The 26,826-nt window shown below is 39.5% G+C and overlaps 1 protein-coding gene across 2 annotated transcripts in view; it reads right to left on the bottom strand.

Moving 5' to 3' along the window:
* The window catches only part of grm5b (glutamate receptor, metabotropic 5b), a 71,445-nt gene that overhangs the window by 27,688 nt on the left and 16,931 nt on the right, over window positions 1–26,826 (bottom strand). For both annotated transcript variants that reach the window (XM_061719233.1, XM_061719234.1), the window contains exons 5-6: window positions 25,494–25,568; window positions 24,830–25,004 (exon numbers count right to left, since the gene is read on the bottom strand). In XM_061719233.1, coding sequence (XP_061575217.1) covers window positions 24,830–25,004; window positions 25,494–25,568 — 250 coding nt within the window. The remainder of the gene's footprint in view (window positions 1–24,829; window positions 25,005–25,493; window positions 25,569–26,826) is intronic.

Genomic DNA, 26,826 nt, shown 5'->3' with positions numbered 1-26,826 from the left:
GCACTTACTACTTGTGTTAGAATTATTGTAAATAAGTAGTAGGTTATTATGCTCGCTATTAACCGAACGTATGATAATTTGCTTACGCCTGTGACACACTGATAAAACAATGCTGTGTTAAGTGATTAAAAAGTGCTGCACAAGAAGTTTCCTGATTATCAGCATAAAGCAGAAATCTGCAGAGAAGAGGAAACTTCTTGTTGCTAACAAACAAGAACAATCTATACCTGTCCACTGACTGCGACCACTCCCTTTCCCCTCCCCTTAGGGGTGCAGTCAGCTATGTAACCTAGGGCATACCCGGAGTGAATAAAGGCAAAGGAAGCAGCAGAGACGAGTTAGAGTAGGTTGGAGATTTTACACGTCTCGACTGCTCTCCTTGCGCAAGCCATTTAATTGTGTTGTGTCTCTTTTGTTTCCAGAAAGTTTGATGATACGAATGTTAAGGGTTTGAACAACTTGCTCATCATTTTTAAGCCAGGCAGTGCTAAATAACATTAAATGGTTTCGAATAAACAAAGAAACAAAGCACATGTACAGCAAAATGGTTGATGCAGGTCAGCAAGACAAGCTGACCTGCTGAGGAGGGTGAAGGATTAAAGGAAAGGCAGGAAAAACACTGGCAAGAGGCAGTGAGACCTACGAGTGGAACAACAGAGGGAGTGAAGAATTAAAGACAACAAAATCCACTGGGATGAGATGAGACAGAAAGCGTAAAAAAAATGACACAGATATGATCAGAAGAGAGGACAGCCATGCTCTACAAAGATGTGAAAGGGGTTTGTTCTTCGCAAGGTTAAGAAAGGAGAGCCATCATTTTTTAGGTGAAGACAAGAGTTGAGCTTGAGTTGATACACACACACACACACACACACACACACACACACACACACACACACACACACACACACACACACACACACACACACACACACACACACACACACACACACACACACACACAATGAAAAAGATATGGAGGAATGATGTCAGGGGGAAATGGTTTCTAATTTTTCTACCTACAGTATTCCTCCTGGTCCAGCCTCATCGGTTCTTATTGCTTCACATATAAAAGTGTCATCTCCAATATTCAGCACAGCAGACATTGTAATATCACCTGGTGAGGTAATCCACCTCCAGCGAAACATTACTCTCCCCTCTCTGTCCTTTTCTCTTTTTTTACATGAGTGCTTCATTTTTATCGCCATGGTGGCCTTCTGGTCTGGCTTTTCTCTCTGTCTGAATCTTTGCATGGTTCAAATAATTTAAGTTCATGCACTGTATATGTTGACAGTCACACATTTACAAATTACTTCCAGTAATTTGGACTTTGACACACGTTGTTTTTGTGCTGGTCGTTCCAAAGAGTACAGCCAAATAGGGCTAGCAGTTGCAGGACGCTAAACTCTGAATAGAATTTTGATCTTTTTAACCCACTTGCCAATCTCATAAAACCCAACATACATTAAAAATGGTGCACAACTGTGTTGCCCTACAAAAAAGAAGCCCAGTGTTAGCATCAGTCATATTCACGAGTGTATTCAATGTATTCAGTCGCCGCCAAAATTCTATGTGCAAACGTACATCTAACAAAACTCTTAAACAAGTGCATACACACAATCACTAACAGACAATCTTGTGTAATCTAATGATATGTTCGTGGTTTAGAAGCAGCAGTCAGAGCTATTCCCTGCTTTACAGCATGGTAATAATTATACTGGCTGGACTTGCATGCGGACCCACACAACCACACACACAACCATGCACACACAACAAGTGTGGCTGTTTGACAGCAGGGATTAGCGGGGAGAAGTGCAGTTAATGCCCAATAATGAGGCATCCAGCTTATCGCCCACAGAATCATGTGTGCATCCATATGTGTGTGCATGCGTGCATGAGTGCGTGCGTGCGTGCGTGCATGCATCCGTGTGTATGTGGGTGTGTGAGACTGTGTGCGAGAAGGATAAAATTAGTTGCGTGTTATTCTTAACTTTAATGATTTTCCTAGTTCTTATTTTCTCTTTCTCTCTCACATTCAAATGTAAAATGCTTTTACATGCATGAAAGTAAGCCAATTCCCAAAATATGACACAGCACGGCGAATAGAACGTCCTAACTTAAGCACAACGGACTGATAAACAAGAAGTTACAGCCTAAGGGGCATGCAGCTCAAACATAGTCACCTAAGGCTTGTCAGACTTCAAGCACTTTTTCATACGTGCCAGGATACAATTGATGGACAAGTCAAGATCATGTTAATTTGACCTCTAAGATACATAGGATCGGTGACCCCTGGGCCTCACTGTCAGCACTTCCGTCTGTCTTTTATGTTCTTTAACTTTTTCCTCAAGAAAAATATCCATTTAAACATAAAACTATACTGCTTAAGGGGACTCTTAAAACACACATCAATAATGATTTACTGAGGATCTTTACTGTTGTGCATTTTATAATTTGTTGAAAACAAAAGGCCAAACCAAGTGTTGGAGGGAGGAAATCCCTGTTGATCAGTGTGTTGGTTTATTCTTCGAGCAAGATGCTTCTTCTGTGACGTCATCACGTTTTAGCATTTTGATGAGGATTTAATCTATAAACAGTATCTCACTTTTCAAACATTAAGAAGTTTGTAGGATTGCAACGTTGTTCAACAAACTTCAGGTTTATAAAGTAATTGAAAGGATTTTAGGAAAAAACTGCGACTCACTTGTTTTTAATTAAAGCCACAATTTGTTGTTGTTGTTTTTTTTACCTCCCTACTTAGAATCTCACTGTCTTATTGGTCTGTGGTATCAGGGAGCTTAATATTATGAATATTTTGTGATTTTTGCAACAGATTCTTTTAAGTTCATGAAAGTACATAGGTCACCACTGCAGGATCAAAGAGGTCTCACTACTGTACTGGACGCACATTGAAGAACGTACGTACAGCACAAGAAGACCTTTTAATTCCACTTTTAACAAATCTCCTTTTTCACACATACAGGACTGTCTCAGAAAATTTGAATATTGTGATTTTCTGTAATGCAATTACAAAAACAAAAATGTCATACATTCTGGATTCATTACAAATCAACTGAAATATTGCAAGCCTTTTATTATTTTAATATTGCTGATCATGGCTTACAGCTTAAGAAAACTCAAATATCCAATCTCAAAAAATTTGAATATTCTGGGAATCTTAATCTTAAAATGTAAGCCATAATCAGCAATATTAAAATAATAAAAGGCTTGCAATATTTCAGTTGATTTGTAATGAATCCAGAATGTATGACATTTTAGTTTTTTTAATTGCATTACAGAAAATAAAGAACTTTATCACAATATTCTAATTTTCTGAGACAGTCCTGTATACTACGGTACCTCTGTCTTTCTACAAATTTCTCACACTCTGTCTCCTTTGTTGCTATGGTAACAAGCTGTGCGGGGGCTGCGATGCAGCATGCATCACATCCGTCTCACTGAGCTCCCCGGAAAAGCAGGGAAGCACGGAAAACAGGGACAAAGGAATTACAGGGCTTGACCACGCATCTTTGTTAGAGTTTGGAGGAAATAAATGAACCTCAAAATTCAACCAACTCCACTTAATAACTAACACTTGCAAACTAAATTGCAAAATAGCAATTTTCGGGGTTGATGCTAAATCCAGGTAAAACCTGGGGACTGCAGACTTTCCATACTTTGATCCTGAATATGATAACATTATCTGACCCTTTCAGGATGTCATCCATTATAGACTTCATTGTTGATTACAAAGAAGTAGCTAATTTATGACAATTACCTAAATAAAGTGCCCTGGGTTGTTTTATCTTGTCTTAGTAATAATCTCACTGCACATTGTTGGTATTTGGTGACATCCTAAATAGAAAAAAAACAATGCTGAGATAATTAAATGTTTGGGTCCAATACTGCTGCGAACCACGATAGTGTGGATGATGTGGTTCAGTGCAAATGCATGCATAAGGAATATGTGGTACAAAGATTAATGAAAACACTACAAAATCACATTTTCAGGCGTGACTTTCACCCAAAATCAGGAAAATCTTGCTATTTAACGATAATATCCCCTGAATGTATCAATGAGCGGCCGAGACATGACACATATCATCCCAGAATATGTTAAAGCTATCCAGGTCCACAGCACAAAACATGGCAATTTCACAATAAAGGCTGGAATACTTTCTGACCTCCAAAAATGCCATTATTTTGCATTAAACTGTCGTTGAGCGATCAAAAATTGTAATGTTGCATTTTATGGCGCCAAAAACTCTTCTCGAAATTGTCCCAAAACAGATATTACACAAGTCCGGTCTCCAATGACACTTATTCACTTATTTGAAAAACAGTTTCCATCTCCCTTAATGCACACTACTTATATTTGTAAAAGCATCCCCAAGTGGGTGAAAACCTTTTACAATGTGCAAATCCAGCATATGATAGGAGATAAAGTATGATAGGAGAGTTCATGGTTTAATCCCCAGCCTCCCTAGTCCACATCTCAAAGCACCTCTTAAAAAGATATGAAGCCCCACAGGACCCCTGTTGTGTGACTCTTTTGCAGATCGCATCGCATAAAAGTGTCAGTGGCATTAATTAAATGATGCTTTGATATTTCACTTGCATACTGTGTATTATATAGAAAAACCTACTATTTCATTTAACCTTAGTGTCAAATTACCCTAGGTATGAAAATCTGAGCATCTCTCTGGTGAAGAAATTTGTGGTTTTGCAGTTTGCAATAAAGAAACCGCAGACAGCCCTCTTCCTCTCCATCGCTCTGTGAACGACCTCCACAGAGGAGACACACCCACCATTTAAATTCAGTTATAGCTATTGGCAGCTCCTCCATTTACTGATTGAATATCGCCTGATACCTCTCAACACAGGATTTGAAATTGCAAGCCGTTCTGGTCTTTTTTTTAATTATGAGGATTCATTTCAGTTGGCAACAGACGGTTGATCCTCACCACAACACATCCATAAAAGCTTAATGAGGCTCTATCAGGGTTTTATTTCATTGATGACTTATTTCTTGCCAACTAGACGACTGACCAAACTACTTGATGATCAGTTGTCTCATTTGCAAGATAAATTGTGACAAATGGATATAACCATCTTTTTTACTTAGTACATCAAAGAGCCAGGTCATTATAATATTATAGGAATGAACGCTCAAAGAAATTACTAAAGGAGAACCATTTCCCTTTGTTATGTAAACCCAATTTTCCTTGCTCCAATTTTCAGGGCTCTTCACACAAAAGCACTACATAGTTTCTGAATATAGTATCAGACGCAACAGTTAAACCCTCCAGTTTCTCTATATCCACATATTTTTACCTCACTGGTGGTCTGGGATCATTTTTCAAAGAAATGAACGAGTGCATATGCCCCTTAATTACCTTTGCCTGGTTGTGAATTTGAGCTAAAATTAAGGGTTAATTCATTTCCTGCCCTGGCACTTCAGGAAATGGCTCGGCATTTTTTTTTTCTTTTTACAGATAGCTTTTTAAATGGATAAAAAGCAACCGTACTGTGGAGAAGAAATAAAAAGTCAGGAGAGGTTAAAAATCTAAAGTAGAAAGGACAAACGTCAGGGGTTGAAATGTAAATGAATTGGAAATGAATGAAGGGCAATGAAAACTTGAAATTCACTCAACTTGCTGATTCTGATTTCAGTCAATTCCAATTTGTTTTCCTCTGTTAGATTTTTAACATTGGCCATGCCCAGCAGGGTTGTGTTTGTCTTTTTTCAGGCTGTAAATTTGTACTCCACACCGAAGACATGTTTCCCAATTTACCAACGTCCCATTTCACAAATCTAATTACTTACTAGTGCAGATATGAAGCATTTTTCAAAGAAAGAAAAAAATCTGATTTATAGATTAGCAGTCAGATCATCAGCTGATCAATTGGTGCTTCTCTGTTGAGAACCAACATCTGGTTGTGTCCTGACTTTTTTTTTGTTTTTTCTTTGTGTGAGTTTATGGAAAGGTACCTTTCAATGAATTTTCAGGACATTAGCAATGCTCAAATACGAACCAGAAAAACAGATTCTGGTGTGGATTACTGCAACAACAACCATTAAAAGGATTATTTTGTGTGTATTAGTGTGTGCACCCATGCATGTGTCTGAGCATGCAGAGCCACTGATGTAACAGTCAGTTTAATCCATCAGTGTAAATCTCAGTCAGCAGCAAAATACCAGACTGACTTGTCGCAACAGAGAAACAGCATAAACTATCTCTTGTACCCACACAAAAATCATAAACACACAGTCAAGGACACATATATATATTTACCCTGCACTACCTTCTCACTGACTCCATTTACTACTATTGCTGTCTGTCTTTCATCCCCTCCTATACTCTCTAATGCTGAGCGCTTTTCCCATTGGAGTGCTGTAAGAGGATAAGACCATTCCCTCAGAGAGCAATAAGAGGATGAATATGTGGGTAGGTGTGTATTTGTGTGTCTCCACATGTCTAAGTACAGTATGTGTATATCGTGGATCGTATATGTGGATGAAATTTTGAGGGTACTGTAGTTCCCATGTTGGTCAGTCGATAAGAAACAAAACAAAAATGTGTTTTTCAGTGTAGTTCAGTAGTTTTGTTTCTGTATGAGAGAGAGCATCGGGCATCATAGAGTGTGTGTGTGTGTGTGTGTGTGTGTGTGTGTGTGTGTGTGTGTGTGTGTGTGTGTGTGTGTGTGTGTGTGTGTGTGTGTGTGTGTGTGTGTGTGTGTGTGTGTGTGTGTGTGTGTGTGTGTGTGTACATGTCCACAAGCCCCCAGGTCCGCCCTACATACAAAAAACTCTTAATTCTCTGTCAGGGGACCATGAGAGTTGGACGTTCTTATGTGTTTTCTGTGCTTGATTCTCTGTGTTTTCATGTTTCCAATTGCAGAATGACCATCAACTGTCCAATCAGACTGTCTGCTTCATAGAGAAAGAAGAGGGCGAAGAAGGGGACCAGAAATGCTTCTAAAGATATACTAGTACTTGAGTTGGGGAAGTATATACATTGTCACACTGATTTTTTGGTAACTATATATATCTATAGAATTAACTTGATAGGGATTTTTCTGTTAATATTCTACGTTTTTGCAGCAACACCTTACTTGTAGTCTTGTTGATGCAGTACTTTATAAGTTTAATTTTGTTGCTAAAAATAACATACTCCCCAACTGCCATGTCCCACTGGTATGAGGTCAGCGCAGTATCAGACATATGAAAAGCCTCACATGTAGTGCGATGTAATGCTGTTTCAGTGGACTCAACAGCATATTGAGAACACAGCTCTAATCCTGTTGCAGGCTCTGAGATGTAAAAGGACAGGGAATGGTCTAAGTTTGTGTTGTTTCATTCTCATTTGTTTATCTCATGATTATTGTTATCCCTTTTTCCATTTTTTTCTTCCTTCCTTCTTTCTCTTTTTTCCTTTTTTTAATTTTGTCTTTATAAAGGATTTTTTGAGCCGAAACCAAAAAACTGATTGTTCCCATGCTTTCTATTTCGACTAAAACAAGGGGGATGCTTGAACACACCTCTGCCCTGTTTTGCAGAGCTACACCAATAGTGGCTGCCTCAGCACTCATTCAAACTGATTGAAATAGTAATATGAAAAATTATTTGTTGACTCTGTATGTTTGACTTATTTTTTAACACCTGGTTTGAAAAAGAGCAAACCAGTTCAAAAAAATTAACTCTTCTTCAAAGTTTAGTATTTAAATATTTTTCATTCAGTGTGAGCATTAGTATTAGCATAGCAGTCATATTGCAGCTACAGACCAGGTGCTAGCCAATTAAATCGTACTTGGATGGGGTATGGAGTATATGAAAACAGATGATATTTGATTGGCTGTTTATGGTATGATGAAGGCATCTGACGAAGCACCACCTGTCAAGCTTTAATGCACTTCTGCTGTGTGAACATGACTTAACTTGGTTGTTATCAAGTTTGCACGCTCTCTACAGGTGAGTTTTATGGTTAAATAAGCACTTTATGACAACACAGATAAACTTCAAGAGGATGAAAACCAAAGTTAAAGTTAGATTTGTGAGGAAAAAGTGCTCTCGATTAAAGACTGCATCAGATCACTTACCCTTCTTTTAAGAGAATATCATCTTATCGGGTGGGATGTCTTTTTTGCGGCTTTGTCACCATATATATTTAGTGTCCTTTGTCAGACCAATGTGGTACTGGAGGGACTTCTTTTTCTCCTGCATACTTGACATTTATGCATGTTAATAAGGTTAATGACCTTTTCTAAATGCAAAAGTCTATTGTAATTTTATGGTGGTAAAGGAAAAAAAATATTTGCTGTTCACCTACAATATTTCCCATTAAACATAGAAAACAGTGAAAGATCAAAGAGACATAGGTACAGTATGAAGAGAAAGAAGAAACCGTGTTCACAGGTCAAGAGCACATAAAAATGGCAGTGAAATGGACAGGCCAGAGAAAATGAAAGCTAGCGACAGAGAGGAGAATGGTGGGGAAACACCAATGAGTTAAATAAAGAATTATTTGATATTGTGGAGTTTCGGTTCAACAGCTTTTTGATCTGCTGTCTTGGAGGACTTCACCCACACTGACAATGGAAAATGAACGTCAAGTAGAGTTTTATTGGAGTTTGAAATGTGAAGAGTAGTCCTTGAACAATGTTTGACACTTCTGGCAGCAAAGAACAAAGAAATCCAAAGCCCTTTCCTGAATCCCTTCATTCATCAAAATCATGGGAATGGAGAATCATGTGCAATAAAAGAAATGCCAATAACCAAAATGCAATGTATGCTTTCTAGAAAAAAATCATATGTATCATATATATATATATATATATATATATATATATATATATATATATATATATATATATAAAATAATTGCCCCATGCCAAGTGTATGTTACTGGACAAACATAAAACATCCGGCTTAACCAAGAAACACCTGGTGGCTCAGTGTTTCAACAACCGGAAGCGGAACTTGATATTTCAAATAGAGATTGATGAGGTACAACAACAATGCTATGGCAAGAGGGCGCCAGGACACAACATCAGGGGGGATATTTCCTCGTCCCAACCCTCGGAATATGGGAACCAAGCCCCATCAAAATGCCCCGATAACCGAAGGAGATAACACAAGGGCAGAAGACCTGAGAAGCAAGATCCAAAGCTGGATGACTTAAGCTGACATGACCCCTGACATGGCTAAAGGCTGAATTAAGGTTCTGCGTCACACCAACGCAGAGCACACGCCGCAGCCGTGACGCCGTGCTGAACCCTTCGGACTTCTCCGTCACTCCATTTCGTTGCGGTGCAGTACCCCCCGCGGCCGCTAGTTAGCGATCTTTTTTCTGAATGGTTTATCCGACTTTTTCCGGTCACAGTAAATCAAAGAGATAAGGACAACTATTGTGCAAAAAAACAAAACAAAAAAAATCACACATACACGAAGAAAAGAGCCCTGGAAGTTCACTACTGCTTCAAACGGGAAACCGGAAATGCTTCGCTTCCAAGTGAACCAATCACAGCCCTCTCCGTCTGCGTGTGGTCTCCGTCGCTCGACGCGTAGTTACAATTTTCGGGAGGTGCACGTCAGTGACGGCGTCAGTGACGGCGTCAGTGACGGCGTCAGTGACGGCGTCAGTGACGGCGTCAGTGACGGCGTCAGTGACGGCGTGTCGTCTGCGTCGACCCAAACCACACGCCGTAGGCACGGCGTCGTTTTGACGCAGAACCATATTTCAGCCTTAAGAGATAGAGTACCTTCTGAAAGTCTGCTAGAAGATGCAAATATGGCAAGGCAGGCAAGTTTATTTATATAGCACAATTCAACACAAAGTGATTCAAAGTGCTTTACATCAACATTAAAAGCGGCAAGACATAATTAGACAGTAAATAGCAAATAAAATGAAATACAATTATGAGAAAAGAAGGTAAAATAATAAATGCAAAGGTTGCTAATTTAAGAGTACACTTAAATAACGAATAAATTAAATAAAATGATAAGAAAAGAGGTAAAATGATAAAAAGCACAAGTTGTTAAAAATAAGGGCAGTAGAGTACAGCAGGTAAGTATTTAATCTAAGAGTACGCTTCAGTAAACAGTAATGTTTTTAAACCTGATTTAAAGGAGCTGACAGTTGGAGCAGACCTCACGTCTAGGAAGTTTGTTCCACCGGTGAGGAGCAGAATAACTGAACTGCCTCACCTTGCTTGGTTCTGGTTCTTGGGAACCACAACAAACCAGATCCAGATGAACCTCAGGGGTCTGGAGCTTCATAGGGAACTAACAGATCAAACATGTATTCTGGTCCAAGACCATTCAGGTCTTTGTAGACCAGCAGTAAGATTTTAAACTCTATCCTTTGACCCACTGGAAGCCAGTGTAGTGATTTCATGACCGGTGTAATATGGTCCAGTTTCCTGGTGTTTTTAAGGACTCTGGCAGCAGCGTTCTGGATCAGCTGCAGCTGCCTGATAGATTTCTTGTTAAGGCCTGTAAAGATGCCATTGCAATAATCCAACCGACTGAAAATGAATGCATGAATAAGTTTTTCCAAGTCTTGTTTAGACAGAATCCCCTTAATTCTAGCAATGTTTTTTAGGTGGTAGTAGGCAGATTTAGTGATAAACTTTAGATGGCTGTTGAAGTTCAGGTCTGAGTCAATAATTACACCAAGATTTCTGGCTTGATTTGCAGCTGTCAACGACATGGAGCCAAGGTGAGCGCTCATCTTTTCCCTTTCATTTTCAGGGCCAAAAATGATCACCTCTGTCTTTTCTGCATTTAGCTGGAGAAAATTCTGGCACATCCACTCATTGATTTGGTGAATACAGTTACTCAATGAGATCAGGGGACTGTAGTCATGTGGTGACACTGAAATATAAAGCTGTGTGTCATTGGCATAAGTATGGTAGGAAATGTTGTGATGTTCCATAATCTGAGCTAGCGGTAGCATATAGATGTTTAATAGAAGCGGTCGGAGAATGGACCCTTGAGGAACCCCACATGTGATCTTAGTTCTCTCAGACTCATGGTTTCCAATTGACACAAAAAAGGCCCTATCTTGCAAGTAAGATTTAAACCATTGAAGCACAGTGCCGTTAAGTCCCACCCACTTTTCCAGTCTGCTGAGAAGAATGGTATGATCAACTGTGACAAATACAGCACTGAGATCCAGTAATACCAGAACAGAGGATTTGCCTACATCATTATTCAGATCAATATCATTTAAGACTTTGATGAGTACAGTCTCAGTGCTGTGGTGTGGCCGAAATCCAGACTGAAATGTGTTAAAGAGGTTGTTTTGCATCATAAAAGCATGGATTTGTTGGAAAACGACCTTTTTTATGATTTTCCCCAAAAATGGCAGATTTGATATTAGCCTATAGTTACTAAGTGTTGTATCATCCAGATTTGATTTTTTTAGAAGAGGTTTTATTACTGCAGTTTTCAAGGCCTGGGGAAACTGGCCTGTTTGAAGAGAAATATTTATTATCTGCAATACATCCGGAGCCATGCAGTTAAAAACTGTTTTAAAAAAGTTTGAAGGCAGAATATCAAGACAGCATGTTGTGGGCTTTAATTTTGAAACCGTTTCCATTAGGGTTGTATAATCTACTGTCCCAGCTTTACTAGAGGACGGGAAGGCCAGAGTGTTATCATTCCTGGGTTGGAGCTGCACATTGCTTGTCTTATCTGTAATATTTTGTTTGTGAAAAGGGAAACAAAGTCATTGCATGCCTTTTCAGACAACAGTTCAGGGGGGATTGAGGCTGTGGGGTTTGTCAGTCTGCCTACCACAGAAAACAGTGTGCGAGCATTATTACTGTTTCTATCGATAATCTTTAAAAAATACGATTGCCTAGCATTCTTCAGTTTCTGGTTATAGTTGTGAAGACTCTCTTTATAAATGTTGTAATATACCTGAAGTTTGTTTTTGCGCCACCTGCATTCTGCTTGTCTACATACCCTTCTCTGTGCTTTAACCAGTGTGGCGTTTCTCCAGGGTGACTTTTTCCTCCCGGACAGAGACCTTCATGGCAGAGAAGGCTGGAAACTAAGGCCAAGGCAGCACAGAGAGAAGTAAACCAGTTGTTCTAACAATTTGAAGGTGTAATTAAGAAAAAACTGCCTAATAAATATCACAAATTCTCTGTACCTAAGGCACAGGAAACTGCCAAGTAAAGACTCACAGGCTTTTGGATGTGTACCTTCTAAGAAGGTACACATCCAAAGTTGAAGTTAGGAGAATCAATAGGATTTTCTCCACTGAACCAGCCAAGATGTGCGCTCAGTGGCACGGGGATAACATGACAATCAATCCACCCAAGGCTGAGACTGGGGAATACTGGAAAAGCGTATGGGAGAAGGAGGCAATACATGACAATTATGCCCTATGGTTAGTAGAGCTGACCACAGTAATCTCCCAGAACAAGACCCAGTCACCACCACAATAGGAGACATCTGAGAACATCAGGTATGAAGAGTTAGACAGCACCAGACATGGACAGGATCCACGCCTACTGGCAAAATATACTGACTGCACTCCATGAGCATAAAGCAGTGTAAATAAACCAGCAGCTCACCCATGGAACCAACCCCGAAAGTCTAACCCAAGGCTGCACAGTCCTCATGCAACTACCTGCCAATCACCTGCCTCTGCACAACATGGAAGTTCCTGTCAGGCATCATAGTGACCAAGACAAGTCGGCACATGGTTCCTCATATAAGCGCAGCTCAGAAGGCAATTGGCAGGGAGGAGCTAAGCACCAGCTCCTGGGACAGGGCAGTTGCCAAGGACTGCAAACTGCAAACCAACCTTTGCACTGCCTGGATGACTACAAGAAAGCCTATGACTCAATGCCATACTTGTTTATACTGCAATGTTTGGAACTGTACAACATCAACAGGACACTGAGAGCCTTCATCAAGAACTCGATGGGTCTGTGGAAGACTACTCTGGAGGTCAACTCAAAGCCAATTGCACAAGTCACCATCAAGTGAGGCATATACCAAGGAGATGCTCTGTCCCCACTGCTGTTCTGCACAGGCCTGAACCCTCTCAGCCAGATCATCACAAAGAGTCGTTATGTATACCAGTTCAGAAGTGGAGCGATGATCAGCCTGCTCCTCTTCATATGGCCCTTTTCCACTAGTCCCGCCTCAGCTCGGTTCTACCCGCCACGGCCCCGTCTTGCGCTTTTGCACTCGGGGCTGAGACGGGTAGAGCCGCTCCAAGCCGATACTATTTCTGTAACCATTCTGGCGAGGTTCTATCCGGGCTGAGCCGGGACTATTTCTGACGTCACCACCCTCCGCGCCAGTGATTGGTCGGGGGGGGGGCCGTCATCACCCTCCGTGCCACTGATTGGTCGGGGGCGGGGGCGTCAGACGTTTGAATCAGGAAGCGGGAGTCAGCGCGAGCGCGACTCGCGACTCGCGGCTCGCAGCGATTTTATTATAAAGCGCAAAATGTCTGTTTGGTGATCCAACTCTGAGGTGCAGATGTTCATAAACCTGGTGGCTGAGGAGAGAATTAAAAAAGGGATGTAGACGGGCTGTTTTACTCTCAGCCGCTCGCGGCTCCAGCTGACTCTGATCAGCGCCGACATGAACAAAGCGGTTGCGCAATCGAGTACGTCACAGCAGCTTCACCCCAACCTGCCCACTTCTCCCCTGGCTGTGGAAAAACAAACGGGGACAAAACGGGTAGAGGCGTGACGAGCCGAGTCGGGCCGAGTAAGGACTAGTCCAAAAGGGCCAATAGATAACATCACCCTGTACAGTATATGCCAAGAGTGAGACATCGACTGACCCACCTCATGAGGATATATATACAGCAGGGGTCCTCAACCCCCGGGCCGGGGCCCGGTACTGGGCTGTGGGTCATTTGGTACCGGGCCGCACAGAAAGAAAAAATAATTTCTGTAGCCCCGAATGATGATGGTTGACTCTCAAACCGATGGTTCACAATGTTTTTATTCCTTGGATGTAAATACACTGCAAACACACCGTAAGAGCTATAAAGGAATAAAATAAAATAGAGTTAGTTTTTCTACATTCATATAAGTTTCATTTAACTTAAATACAGACCGACACAGCTGCTCAGTCGGCTACCGTTAACCCCAATACATGAGTAACCATGGCAACCAAACTCAAGCTGGACATAAATACAGCATAAAATTTGCAAAGAAAACAAATCCTTATCAGCAGGTGCTTTTTGTGTCAGTTAGGCTCCACTTTAGCATTCCTGACACTAGTTTAGTCTTTCAGACACACTTTCTACTGCCGTTAAACTTTTACCGTTAAAGTCCGAAGCGGCGGAAGTTTACGAGGTCTCAGTGAGACGCCTTCAAAATAAAAGCGCTAAATATCGGTCTCCTTAGTAGATAACAAAATAAAAGCCTGGCTTTAAATAACGTTAATGAGAAAACAAACATAAAAACACATTTATAGAAATACTCATATTAAAAGTTAATTTACAATTTCCATTATTTTATTTTATTTTTTCGAAAATTATGTTTTATTTTTTATTATTATTATTATTATTATTATTATTATTATTATTATTATTATTATTATTATTACTATAGAGAAAATACCACATTTTTTTAATGCCGATCTTGTCATTTTATTTAGTTTTTATCAGCTACACCTTTAGATTGGGCCGTGAAAATATTGTCAGACACTAAACCGGTCCGCGGTTCAGAAAAGGTTGGGGACCACTGATATACAGGATATGTGCGTGCGTGCGACTAAAATATATAGACTATTTGATATAGTAATAATTGAGACAGGAACTACGACTGAGAAAAGTCTGACGGTTAAACAAATCTAAAAAAAAGAGTATTGATTATTTTTGATAAAACAATTCTGGTTTGACAAAATATCTCTCATATTTGGACAAGTGAAAGGTAATGGAAATGGCCATATTATATATTTTCACAAAGAGAATGAAAGTTTCACAATTCACAAACTGTGTTTTGAAAGTATTGTGGTTTTTCATGTGGAGCTGGTTTAAGGCCTCATTGTTCTAAAATGCAGAGGAATGGTCCCTCAGTCTGAAACAGAAACAACTAAAGCGTTGTGTTACACTGGTAAGTGAGATCTCTCCTGCTTTATTTTAAAGTGTGAAAGTAAATCTCACCAAAAGACAAAAAGAAATTCAGTACATATCTTATGTTGTTACTCATTTGATGCACCTGTTTTTCACAACATAACATAACTTGCCATTATTTTCCCATCAACACTGTAAACTAACTGGGTGAAACTGACAAGTGATGACAGCTCTTGTCTCTGACGAGCTTGAAAAAACAAATCTTAGAGGCACACTTCTTAGTATAAGGTATTTGACAGCAGGAAAAGAACAACAAAGGAGTATCATTGTCTTAAATGTTGACAATATTGTTTTAATTATTCAGAACCTTGCCCCACATTAACCTCTGCCTGTTACTAACTTTTGGGAGACCTCAGTCTGAAACTACATGTGTTTTTATATTAGACTCTGCTATGATCCCTGGATGATGAAGGCGTGTTTAACGTGCGTTGGGTAATGTAAACTCAAGGGGTTTTATGGCCTCTCCGGCGCCTGAAGCCAAGTTGAGGTGAGAGAATGTGAGTCGGGAGGTGTTATCGAGTGGTACTACGAAACATGAGGGCCTGCTGTCTGCTTGGTCAGCCTCACTGGCTTCACCAAAATCAGAACAGCTGGCTGATGCAGGAGATGGAGCGGGTAGCCGGTCGATGCTGAATAACAGCAGGATTAACTAGCGACTTCTTACAAATCGTGTTGCACAAATATAACCAGCAGTCCCCCTCTGCCACGCCTGCTGTTGTGTTTATTGAGGCAAATAACTTCTTTCGAGGCTCTTCAGTTTGTTAATCACCTGAGTTTCTTGTCTTGCAAAGCCACTGTGTCATTTTAGCAACCAGTTGCAGATTGTAATATACTTTATGACGTCCGCTGCTCTGAGGATGAGGAGCTCGCGGACATCCTTGTCTTGTCATCAACAAATCTCACCCACGACCCACCACCCCGCATTAGTTCTGTTTACATTAAGCCTGACCAGTGATTAACTGTACCCCTCAAAGGCGAGATATTCACGGGGACAGCTCGACCCGTGTAAATCAATGTAAAAGGGACAGACGACACGCTAGATTTGAGTGTTAAACGGAGGGTATTTGTTCATGTAAAAGGGGCTATCGCCACTGAGTAGGATGTTCAGATCTGTACTATGACATCACAGACCCAGATCAGAGTAGAAACACTCCGCATCCACACCTTTATAGCCACCAAATTTCACACCTTGCTGTGTTAGTTGTCCTTCTGAAGTGGGAAGATGAACCATCTATTCACAGGAGCCACCCCTACTGGAGGAAAGGGGGCGGGGTCTATTTTTGTGTCTGACTCCACCCCCTAAAACTGGCTGCTACTTTATGAACGGAGCTGAAACATGTTGAAATGGAAGCTTATGTACCATATCTCTTTTGGTCAAGGCATGTTACAGTTATTTCATTAAGACCTGAGGAAACTGTGTTAACTTAGAAAAAGGGGCAAAATATATCTATGTCTCCTTTAAAATCCACAGCTTGTCATGAACTCATGCTTACACACTGATACACATTAACATTGGTAGATGTGATGTACGTAAATGCCAACTATGCCCCTGCAGCTACAAATAAGAAAACTGCATTAAATTACTGAAGGAAGTGGAAGAGATGCTGGTCTGGATATGGTTTTAGGACTTTAGCACCAAATATTTTACATAATATGACCAGTGTAAATTTAGCATTTTTCTAAAGATCAAGTAAACTGACACACAGATCAACTTAGATCACTCAATCCCCCAAAGAATCAATAAATGTTTTTAAATGGAAGTGCGATTAGAAATGCTTGATTACTTCTTACACTTCTAATTAGACAAAAATTGTATAGCAATAACAATATTTTGGACCTGATTCAAGATTTTTCTTGATGCTTTAATCTCAGGGTTATTGTAACAATTTTCCAGTGCATCATGTGTGCAAAGTGCGATCTCTGACTACCTTTACATTTAACAATACACCATACAGGCCCTACTTACTTGTTAAACAAGCAAAATCTAACACTTTATACACTGAAATACATCTGCAGTTTCCCATATGTGCATGAATGAAGTTCTACAACCAGTGTAAAAACAAATTCTGATTATAGATAATTACACATGTACTATCCCACATGAAAAACATTAATTACACTGAGTTTAATTATAAGCAGCGTTTCTTGCAAAGCAATGAAAATATGAGCACAATTCATTTCCATCACTGCACCGATTAAATAACATTAAGCAAGTTGTTTTAATCAAGGGTACAATACTGTGCTACTACAAAACATTACACAATCTGAAGTTTATTAATATGCTCAAACAGACTACATGTGCATATGCGTGCAGAGTGTATGTGTGTATTAACACCTGTGTGGTTCATCAAGAATGCAGTCATGTGTATATTACACTGCTACTGTGGGTGATTTACTTTTCATGTCTGAGAAGAGATCTTTTGGTGTGCTGACATATGAGTGCCAAACGCAGTCTGCTCCCTGCTCTGCCCTCAACTGCTTATTTCCTCTCCTTTCAATCACCTTCCTCCTCTCTTTCTCACTCTGGTCCCTCCTTCACTCCTTGTCAATTCCATGCCGTACCTTCACTGACTATTTCATAGCATCTCAGTATATACAGGTGTATCCTTGAAAATCTATTTTAAACACAGGCTGCTTCGAGACATCTTGAGTCACTCAGACGTTTCATTATGGCATGTCTCTTTCCAATTTTTCTCAGTTTGAAAATACAATAATGTGCCATCTTCCACAGCTGTGGTGTGAAGTGGAACACTTGCAGGAGTCTGACCTCAAATAAACAATCAGATCAAATTCTCCATCATATATAACACGGTCTGACACAATGTAAGCGACTGGATTCAGAAAGGGACACAGTGAGCGAGAGATGACAAGATAAAGCCCTAAATGAGTGAGGGGAAAATGTGTAATGTGTAAAAGATAAGGAAAGAAAAAACATTTCCAAAACTGTATTAAGAAGAACACAATGATGAAGGACGAATATAAACAATGTAGAAGGTCATGAATATATCACAAGTCCTAATTCTGAGGGATCAATGCAGTTAAAGGTGCTGTCGATAGGAATGTTTGGTGACAGAGAAACATTGGCAAACAGTACACACTCTCTGACTCAGTCATACTCACAAATATAGATAGAGCTCCCACACATGCACATTTCCATTCACATAAACACATGTGTATGCGCCACATGCAGTATCACCCCTGCTGCTATGCTCGATTCATCCAAATATGGCAGGGGAAATTTCCATGGCAACAGCAGACAGAAGGGGTGCAGAGACTTGTGCGGGATGATCTCCAGAGAGAGTCTGCTTGACTTTTGATTCAAACAATTGTTTTTCATTTCATTCAGCTGTGTTGTCTTTCTTTCAGCTTAACCAAAATTTAACAAAATTGCCAAATTTAAAGAAATGCACTAAATCCATGCATCTTTACATAGTTTTTGTCCATTGTTTTTAACATATTATAAAAAGGAAATAAAAAAATCAGGTATATTTACATTGCATTAAATATGGTGAAAAGCTGCACCATATTCAATAACAGCAGGAACTAAGAGAATGCACATTTACAAACTAAAGCCAGGCCAAAACATACAGGAACATTATTTGCACCAGCACCACATGATGATTCATATCTACTATCAACTCTTCTACACTACAAGCATGATTTGAAAATAAGATCTTACTTAGGTTTTAGGTTTCAGGTGAGGTCTTAAATAAAACCTCATCTGAGTTTCGGTTAACGAGTGGATCTTCTTTATGAAGACAATTAAAACAGAATCACTTTAAAAGTAATGACATGACAAAAGATGCATTAGTGCTCAGGCTCATCATTGTACATAAGGAGAGAGTCAGGTGGTATCTATGTGTCCCATATGGTAACAGATATTTATCTCAGACCAGCTACTCATTAATGGGTCCGTAGCCCTCTGGCGCCACAAAGAATTATAGGGCCGAAAGAATCAATATCTTTAGACAGAAACTGTGTCTGTGTTGAGTGTAGCTGCATGTGTGTCTGTGTGGGTGGGTGTGTGATAAAGGTTTCCGGTGATGTGCTAGATAGCCTCATGATTTGATGTGGAGATGCAGAAGTATTTCAAACACCAACTACCCATTAAAAAAAAAAGAAAAAAAGACCTTTACAGTGCACATGACAAAATTATAATTTTGAAAAAAAGGCCATTGGGACTTTTTTTCAAAAACCCTTGTGCACGTTCAGGCGTGCTGCAGTGGACGCGCTTGTATGACTTGCATGTAGATTCTTCAGGACGGACATTTAGCGGATGATACCACCCACAACTCTCTATATCAAACCATTCAAAAGTTATGGCAGAAAGTAGGAACTAACAGATATCGACCAATCAGATGAAGGGGCGGGGCTAATTTGCAGCAATTATGTTCAAGGACTCAAAACTGAGTCTGATGACACCACCCACGAGTCTTTATGTCAAATAATTCAAAAGTTATTGCAGAAAATAGGAACTATCACATATCGACCAATCAGAGGAAGGGGCTGGGCTAATTTGCACCAATTAAGGTGAAGGAGTTAAAACCAAGTCCAATGACACCACCCACGACTCTGTATGTCATACCATTCAAAAGTTATGGCAGAAAATAGGATATATCAAATATAGACCAATCAGAAAAAGGATCGGGGCTAATTTGCAGCAATTATGTTCAAGTACTCAAAACCGAGTCCGATGACACCACCCACGACTCTTTATGTCATACCATTCAAAAGTTATGGCAGAAAATAGGAACTATCACATATCGACCAATAAGAAAAAAGGGGCAGGGCTAATTCATGCCAATGAAGGTCAAGTACTCAATACCGAGTCCGATGACACCACCCACGAGTCTTTATATCAAACCATTCAAAAGTTATAGCAGAAATTAGGAACTATCAAATATAGACCAACTAGATGAAGTGGGGGCGCGCTTTTTGGCATCTATCGTCGCCACGGTAACACTTTTGACTGAGAAAAGTAATGTGCGTCGTCGCAGGATCGAGACGCACATTTTGATGTATAACACACCTGGGTGCACATTATGGTTCGGGCGTATTAACGACCGAAGACATGGCATAAATTGCGCCAAAATTACACGATTAATTCAAAATGTTCAAAATGGCCGACTTCCTGTTCGGTTTTGGCCATGGCGCCAAGAGGCTTTTCTTTAAGTTGCAACATGATACAGGTGTGTAACGATTTCCGTGCATGTATGTCAAACCGTATTGTGGGGCTTGAGGCACAAAGTTTTCTAGGGGGCGCTGTTGAGCCATCTTGCCACGCCCATTAAGGCAAACCAATCAAATTTTTCGCCAGGCCTGGCTTGCGTGCAAAATTTGGTGACTTTTGGGGGCAAGTTTAGGGGGGCAAAAAGGCCTTCCTTTCGTCGGAAAAAGAAAAAAAAAATTCCTACAGATGCAATGAGGCCTTCGCACTGTAAGTGCTCGGGCCCTAATTTAGTCGATGGGCCAGACCAGTTATCAGTACCACTCAAGGTGACAAAACTTGCTTATAATTTTTGAAAATATCCATGTCTGTAGATGATATTTTGGTATGATAACTCTTCCTGAGTGGCAGCTGTATCATAGTTATCAGCTCATGAAGTTCAGAAAATTACATTTTAGATGCTGGTGCATATCCTGGTTTAGACTCATGTACAGGATATCTGTCAATGTTTCACAATATTGTCTTTGGTATCATTTTAAGCATTCATTCAAGCTAAGATGTGAATCTTTCTGACCAACATCGAGGTCACTGCAGCTCTTTAAAATATAAACAACACACATTTTTACACAATTTCCGCCTAAATGATATACTATCTTTTAGCCCTGTGTCATCTACGAACAACAGAGATACAAAAATTGGAATACTCACAGGACCATAATGATTCAGGAAATGTATCACATCTTAGCTTGAATGAATGCTTAAAAGGTCCCCTTTAAAATGATACCAAGACAATATTGTGACATATTGACAGATATTCTGTACATGCACTGCAAAAACTCAAAGTCTTACCAGGAATATTTGTCTTATTTCTAGTTAAAATGTCCCATTTTTAGTCAAAAAATCTCATTACACTTAAAATAAGAGTCGTTACCAGAAAAATAACTTATTTGACAATTTTCACCTATTTCAAGTAAATTTTCACTTGAAATAAGTAGAAAAAACTGCCAGTGGGACAAGATTTATCTTCTCATTACAAGCAAAAAAATCTTGTTCCACTGGCAGATTTTTCTACTTATTCTAAGTGAAAATCTACTTGAAACAGGTGAAAATTGTATTTTTTTCCAGTGATGAGTCTTGTTTTAAGTGTAATGAGATTTATTTTGAGACATTTTAACTAGAAATAAGACAAATATTCTTGTTGATTTTGAGTTTTTGCAGTGTGAGTCTAAACCAGGATATGCAGCAGCATCTAAAATGTAATTTTCTGAAGGGGGTGGGTAACTTCATGAGCTGATAACTATGATCCAGCTACCACTCAGGAAGGGTTATCATACCAAAATATAATCTACAGACATGGATATTTTCAAAAATTATAAGCAAGTTTGGTCACCTTGAGTGGTACTGACCAGTGAAATTTTGGGCTCTGGCCCATGGACTAATTAATATGAATAACGGTTGATTTGGATTCTCTTTTGTCAATTAGCTCTAATGTATAAAATCTTTTACTCACATGACTAATCACATACACAATGATCTTTTAGCAGCTGCAGGGAATTAACAGGTCTAATACTCTGACTAACCACATATTCTGTTTAGAAGACCTCCTGAGGACCCCTATCCAATTTTCTTTCTTATACAGCCAAGGCAATAAATTCTCTTTTTTTTCCTCCCTAATAAAAAGTTTCTTAAAAAGCTTGTTTATGATTTGCATGACAGCTGGATGGAAACACGCACTTTTCACCACCTTCTTGAAAAATAATTCATAATGACAGGACAGAAAGGATCAAAATTAAATCTAACAACATGAAAAAAAAAATTAAACCAGGCAAAATTGGTAGCAGCAAGTCAGACACATAAATTACAATGAAACAGCGTACTGACAGTAAAGTCTTATGGGCTATATGATACATAAGCCTCTTTAAATACTAAAATATTCACTTTTAAGATGTAGAGATCTTGAAGTATTTCATAACCATCCCCCCAGGAAAAATTAATAATCTACTTTAATAACATCTGTTTGCTCCTCTAATGTAATTATTCTGCTATTAAATGGGTGTCTGCACGACAGGGTTCATCTGAACATCCTCCACAGCCCCTTAGTGAGCAGGGCACCCACCCATGACCATGTCCAATTTGTAATTGAAGTCCATTTATGATTTAGATGCTAATGAGGGTAGATTCCGATTAACTCACCTAATCATAGCTCACTGTCTAGAGATGTAGGACTCCAAGATGTACTGCAAAAACTATCTACTTGCAAGAAATAAAACATGAAACAGAACTTCAACAGAAGTAAGCATTTGCTATGCTGAAGAAACTCTGAAGTGACGGAAATAGTAAGAATCTATGAGCATGCTCTGTAGTATCAGGATGGTGGTGCACAATTTGTGGAAACCGAGGTTGATTTAAACTGATTGGATTTCAGCTCTGTCAGCCAACATGTTCTGGGGTAACTTACGATTTTAAAAACAAATAAGTAAAGTGTTTGCAAGAAGTACTTTAATTGTACACGCTTCCACACCCGGCTTTCTCATAACATTTGCAATAAAACATCTTAATTGTGGCTCTTGAAGAGGAATACATGCTGCTATAATGAGGTATTAGTTACATCAGAGATGTTGAGCAGATGAATGAAGGACAAAGCCCTAAATTATAATGACTTTTCTCTGAGGAAATGTTTTTGTAACTCTCTCCCAAATGGTCCCTAAAAACTTTGAGTCTCCTACATGCTAAGCTTTGTCGATCGGATTGGTTGTAGTTTGTTCATGATAAATAAATACACAGCTTGCCCAGTAACGTCAAAATAATTTTTCCACAGACAACCTCACATGTGGCTTTGTACTACAAACCCTCTGGCGTGGCAAGTCAGAGTCCCTTAGTTGGTGTTTTACGTATATAAGTATTTCATTTATTTTTCCAACATTGCACTTTTTCATTGTTGTTTTTTTTCTTTAGAAGAATAAAAATCTTCTGTACCATGTTCAGTCAAAACATTGAAAAATATCACCCTGTAACACTTTATCAAAGTTTAAATGATTAATCCACTCCTTTAGTTCTGTGGCTACTCAGGATTCTCCTACCAGACCTTTCCCACACTTTCATCTCTAATAATAAGAGAGAGAAACAACAGATGTAAAGCAGTTTAAAACTTTACCTCAATCCTTAGACAACGGTGATGAAACTAATGGAGAGCGTAATGATGATGATGAATGATGAGGATGATGATGAGGAAGATGACTGAGATGATAATGAGCATCATGTTTACGACGACGATACACATGCTGTCGCTACGATGATTTAATTACACAGCAATGATCTCTGGAGGGAGAAGCAGAATTAAAAAGAATTAGATTTTACTATTTTGATGTTAATCACATTATTCTGTTTCCAGTCTATCCAGAATCCATTTTGTTCTCTGTGTATTGGCTGGCATAGGTGCAACATTTATTATTCATATTCTGATAATTTCACACCTGGCATGACAAGCAAAGCTCAAGAGGCTTTGATGCGGCTTTCAGACCCCTGCACAGATGCAGACTAAAAAGGGAAGAAAATCATTCTTTTGAGAGTTTGTTTTTACAAATGAATTTTGCCAGAAGCATATCTGGATGCAAATAAGATTTAAAGTGAAATCCAGCTCGTAACAAGATATTTTTAGGTAAATTTTTGTATAAACAGCAACAAGATCCTTGCCTTTAACGGTCTACCTGAATCAGCTTCTTGTCTCACAGAGACTTATGTGACAAGTCTTTTTATAACTTTTATTATTATCATCAATTCAAAATCAGCTTTTCGTTTAACACGACAATAACACAGCAAACATCACAAACTCGTTTGACACAACGGATCACAAACGAGACTGACTGAAATGACCGCTGAAACTGTAATCCAATTACAGTATTCGCTGTATTCCAATCATTGTTTATTAATATCATAACAACAACTACAAAACAGCAAATAACATGATCAAGAGGTTGTATTTGTTGGGATTTTGGCTGAAAAACATTTCAGACAACTGGCTCATATTTCATCAATTGTCCAGCTGGGCTATTATTTCAAAACTCTTTGTCCAACATGATTGCTGTCAGCTGAAATGTTCACCTCAGGGAACAACACAACATCATAAAAGATATTGTTTTCTCGGACACAAAACAAAAAGAGCTTCAGCTACCAATCAGTTGGCAAAATAGTTGATATTTGAATAATTCTGTACGAGTAATCAATAACCAGCTAACCACAGCATCTCTAGACATCTCAGATTTTACAGTTACCCACGTACAACTGCCTATTGCAGATGAAAGCCCAGCATCTGCACTTCAAAACACATATTTGCCTAAAAAATTCCACTAACCTACTACCGTTCATTTATCCAATCATAATTAAATACGGAGGATTAAAAATGATGAAATTCAAGCATTAGCTGGTCCACTTCAGTCAAACCTTTGAGAGAAGAGTATATACGAGTTGCAGGAGACAAGTGCCGAAAACCATTTTCATGGTAGAAGAGCCAAAATGAGATAACACAATGTTGTATCCCACTGACCTGCCAATGAGAAGGAACTCTCCAACCAGTCCCTGGCGTCTCATAGCCATGAGGATATTGCGGACAGTCATCCCCTCACAGAAGCATGCCACTACTCTTGCCTTGGGCAGGTGCGCCCTCAGCCTCTCCAGCAGGCGATCAAAGCTCTGCTCTCCAGCATTGCTCCAGATTTTGCCTGGGGAAAACATGTCAGACAAGCACAAGTCTGTAACTCTAATGACAAGTGTGTATGCCAGTTTTTGTCACTTGCTGGAGAAGATTTGATGCTTTTTTTATGTGGCACAAATATATTTCCTTACACTTAGGTGTCCATAACCTGACAGTCAATGCTTAAAGCATTGACTGTCATTTTGAGATATGCCTTTATCTTTGGTGCATATCGTCGGCAGATAATTTCAGATTATGTTCAACACCATTCTGTCGTTGCTGACAGCCATAGGTGTGAGAGGTAGCAAATGGACAAAACAGTGCTTGACAGTGGTGCTCTTCTGCATGCAAAAGCAGAACTTTAAAATGGGTGTAAAAATGTTGGCACTGTTGTAATGTTGTAATATTCTTGAGTTTGATTGAACAATAAATTACTGCATTCTTACTAAAAATTAAAAGTCTATAATGATTAAGAATGAAGTTTTTGGATTTATTGTGATTAGGACCTCAGACTTACCTGAGTGTGCAATACAGATGCCTTCCTTGGCTGCCATGTCCTTGAACGCTTCCATCCCACTTTCACCATAGTTCCCTACAAAAGAAAAGAGTTATGTGAACAGATATATAGAAAGAGACACATGCTTTTTTTATTCTTTGACAGTTAAAAGACCTGATCCCCTCTTGCTATGAAAAGCTTGTCTTCTACAGTAACATGCCAGCTTCTCAACCACACGGAGCAGCTCAAATTTATGTCAGAGAGACCATGTTCCCACTGTGGCAGCCCATTCTTTGCCAGAGAAAGTGGGTGACCTGGAATTTATGCTAATGAAAGGTTGTGCTCACTGGCAAAGAGTATGATAGGATTCCCCACTCTAATTTCTCATCTTGCAGTCTGTTATCTTCTTTGTGTCTCTGTTTAGATGTAGGTATAAAAGCACTGTTGTTTTCTTTTCATTTAGTTGATCAAAATAAAATATATATTTTTTCTTTCTGATGCATTTACTGTGTACAGTAATTGATGACAGGAGAAATAATATCTTAAGAGAAAAACAAAATATGGTGGTAAAGGGAAAAGAGATAGAGAAAAGAAGGAAATATCTGGAAAATAATTGTCAGAAAAGAGAACATACGTGTAGAAAACACAAAAAGAGATGCAAAGATGTAAAGAAAACATACAGAAAGTAGATGAAGTCCCACAATCCTTGACCTGTGTACATCTCACAGTGTGTGTGTGTGTGTGTGTGTGTGTGTGTGTGTGTGTGTGTGTGTGTGCGCGTGTGTGTGTGTGTGTGTGTGTGTGTGTGTGTGTGTGTGTGTGTGTGTGTGTGTGTGTGTGTGTGTGTGTGTGTGTGTGTGTGTGTGTGTGTGTGTGTGTGTGTGTGTGTGTGTAGTCAAGCTAGTGATGAGGATGGTGGAGTGAAGTGTGAAGTCCTGTAATTAGTGTCTCCGTGAGAAGAGTCGGAGACAGATGGCACAGATCATCCTTCCCCAGTGTAATTTGAAACACGTGCACAAGTACGCATTCGTACTGGTACCATCATCAAAATCAATAAAGCTTGTAACTTACTTCACTCTGGACTCACCAGGGATTTTTGTGGGAGACCTCTTTCTCTTTCTCTCAGTAAGCCAGCCTGAGGTCTCTTCATCATACGATTTCTGTCTCTCAAGTACAAGCGCACCGTCTCAGTGCTACTCAACATTGCTAGCCCACTGTCCCACAAACACGCTTATCTTTTACGAATACACCCCTGTTCCCCAACACGCACACACACGTTTACTTGTTTGACACAGGCTACAATTACAAAATGACTGAGGGAGTCCTTCTGTCCTCTTTTTTTAAAGACTGCATT

Source organism: Cololabis saira, chromosome 4 (genome assembly GCF_033807715.1).
Source record: "Cololabis saira isolate AMF1-May2022 chromosome 4, fColSai1.1, whole genome shotgun sequence".
Lineage (NCBI taxonomy): Eukaryota > Metazoa > Chordata > Actinopteri > Beloniformes > Belonidae > Cololabis > Cololabis saira.
The sequence above is the reverse complement of the archived record's forward strand: the minus strand, read 5'-3'. Positions and strand labels throughout refer to the sequence as shown.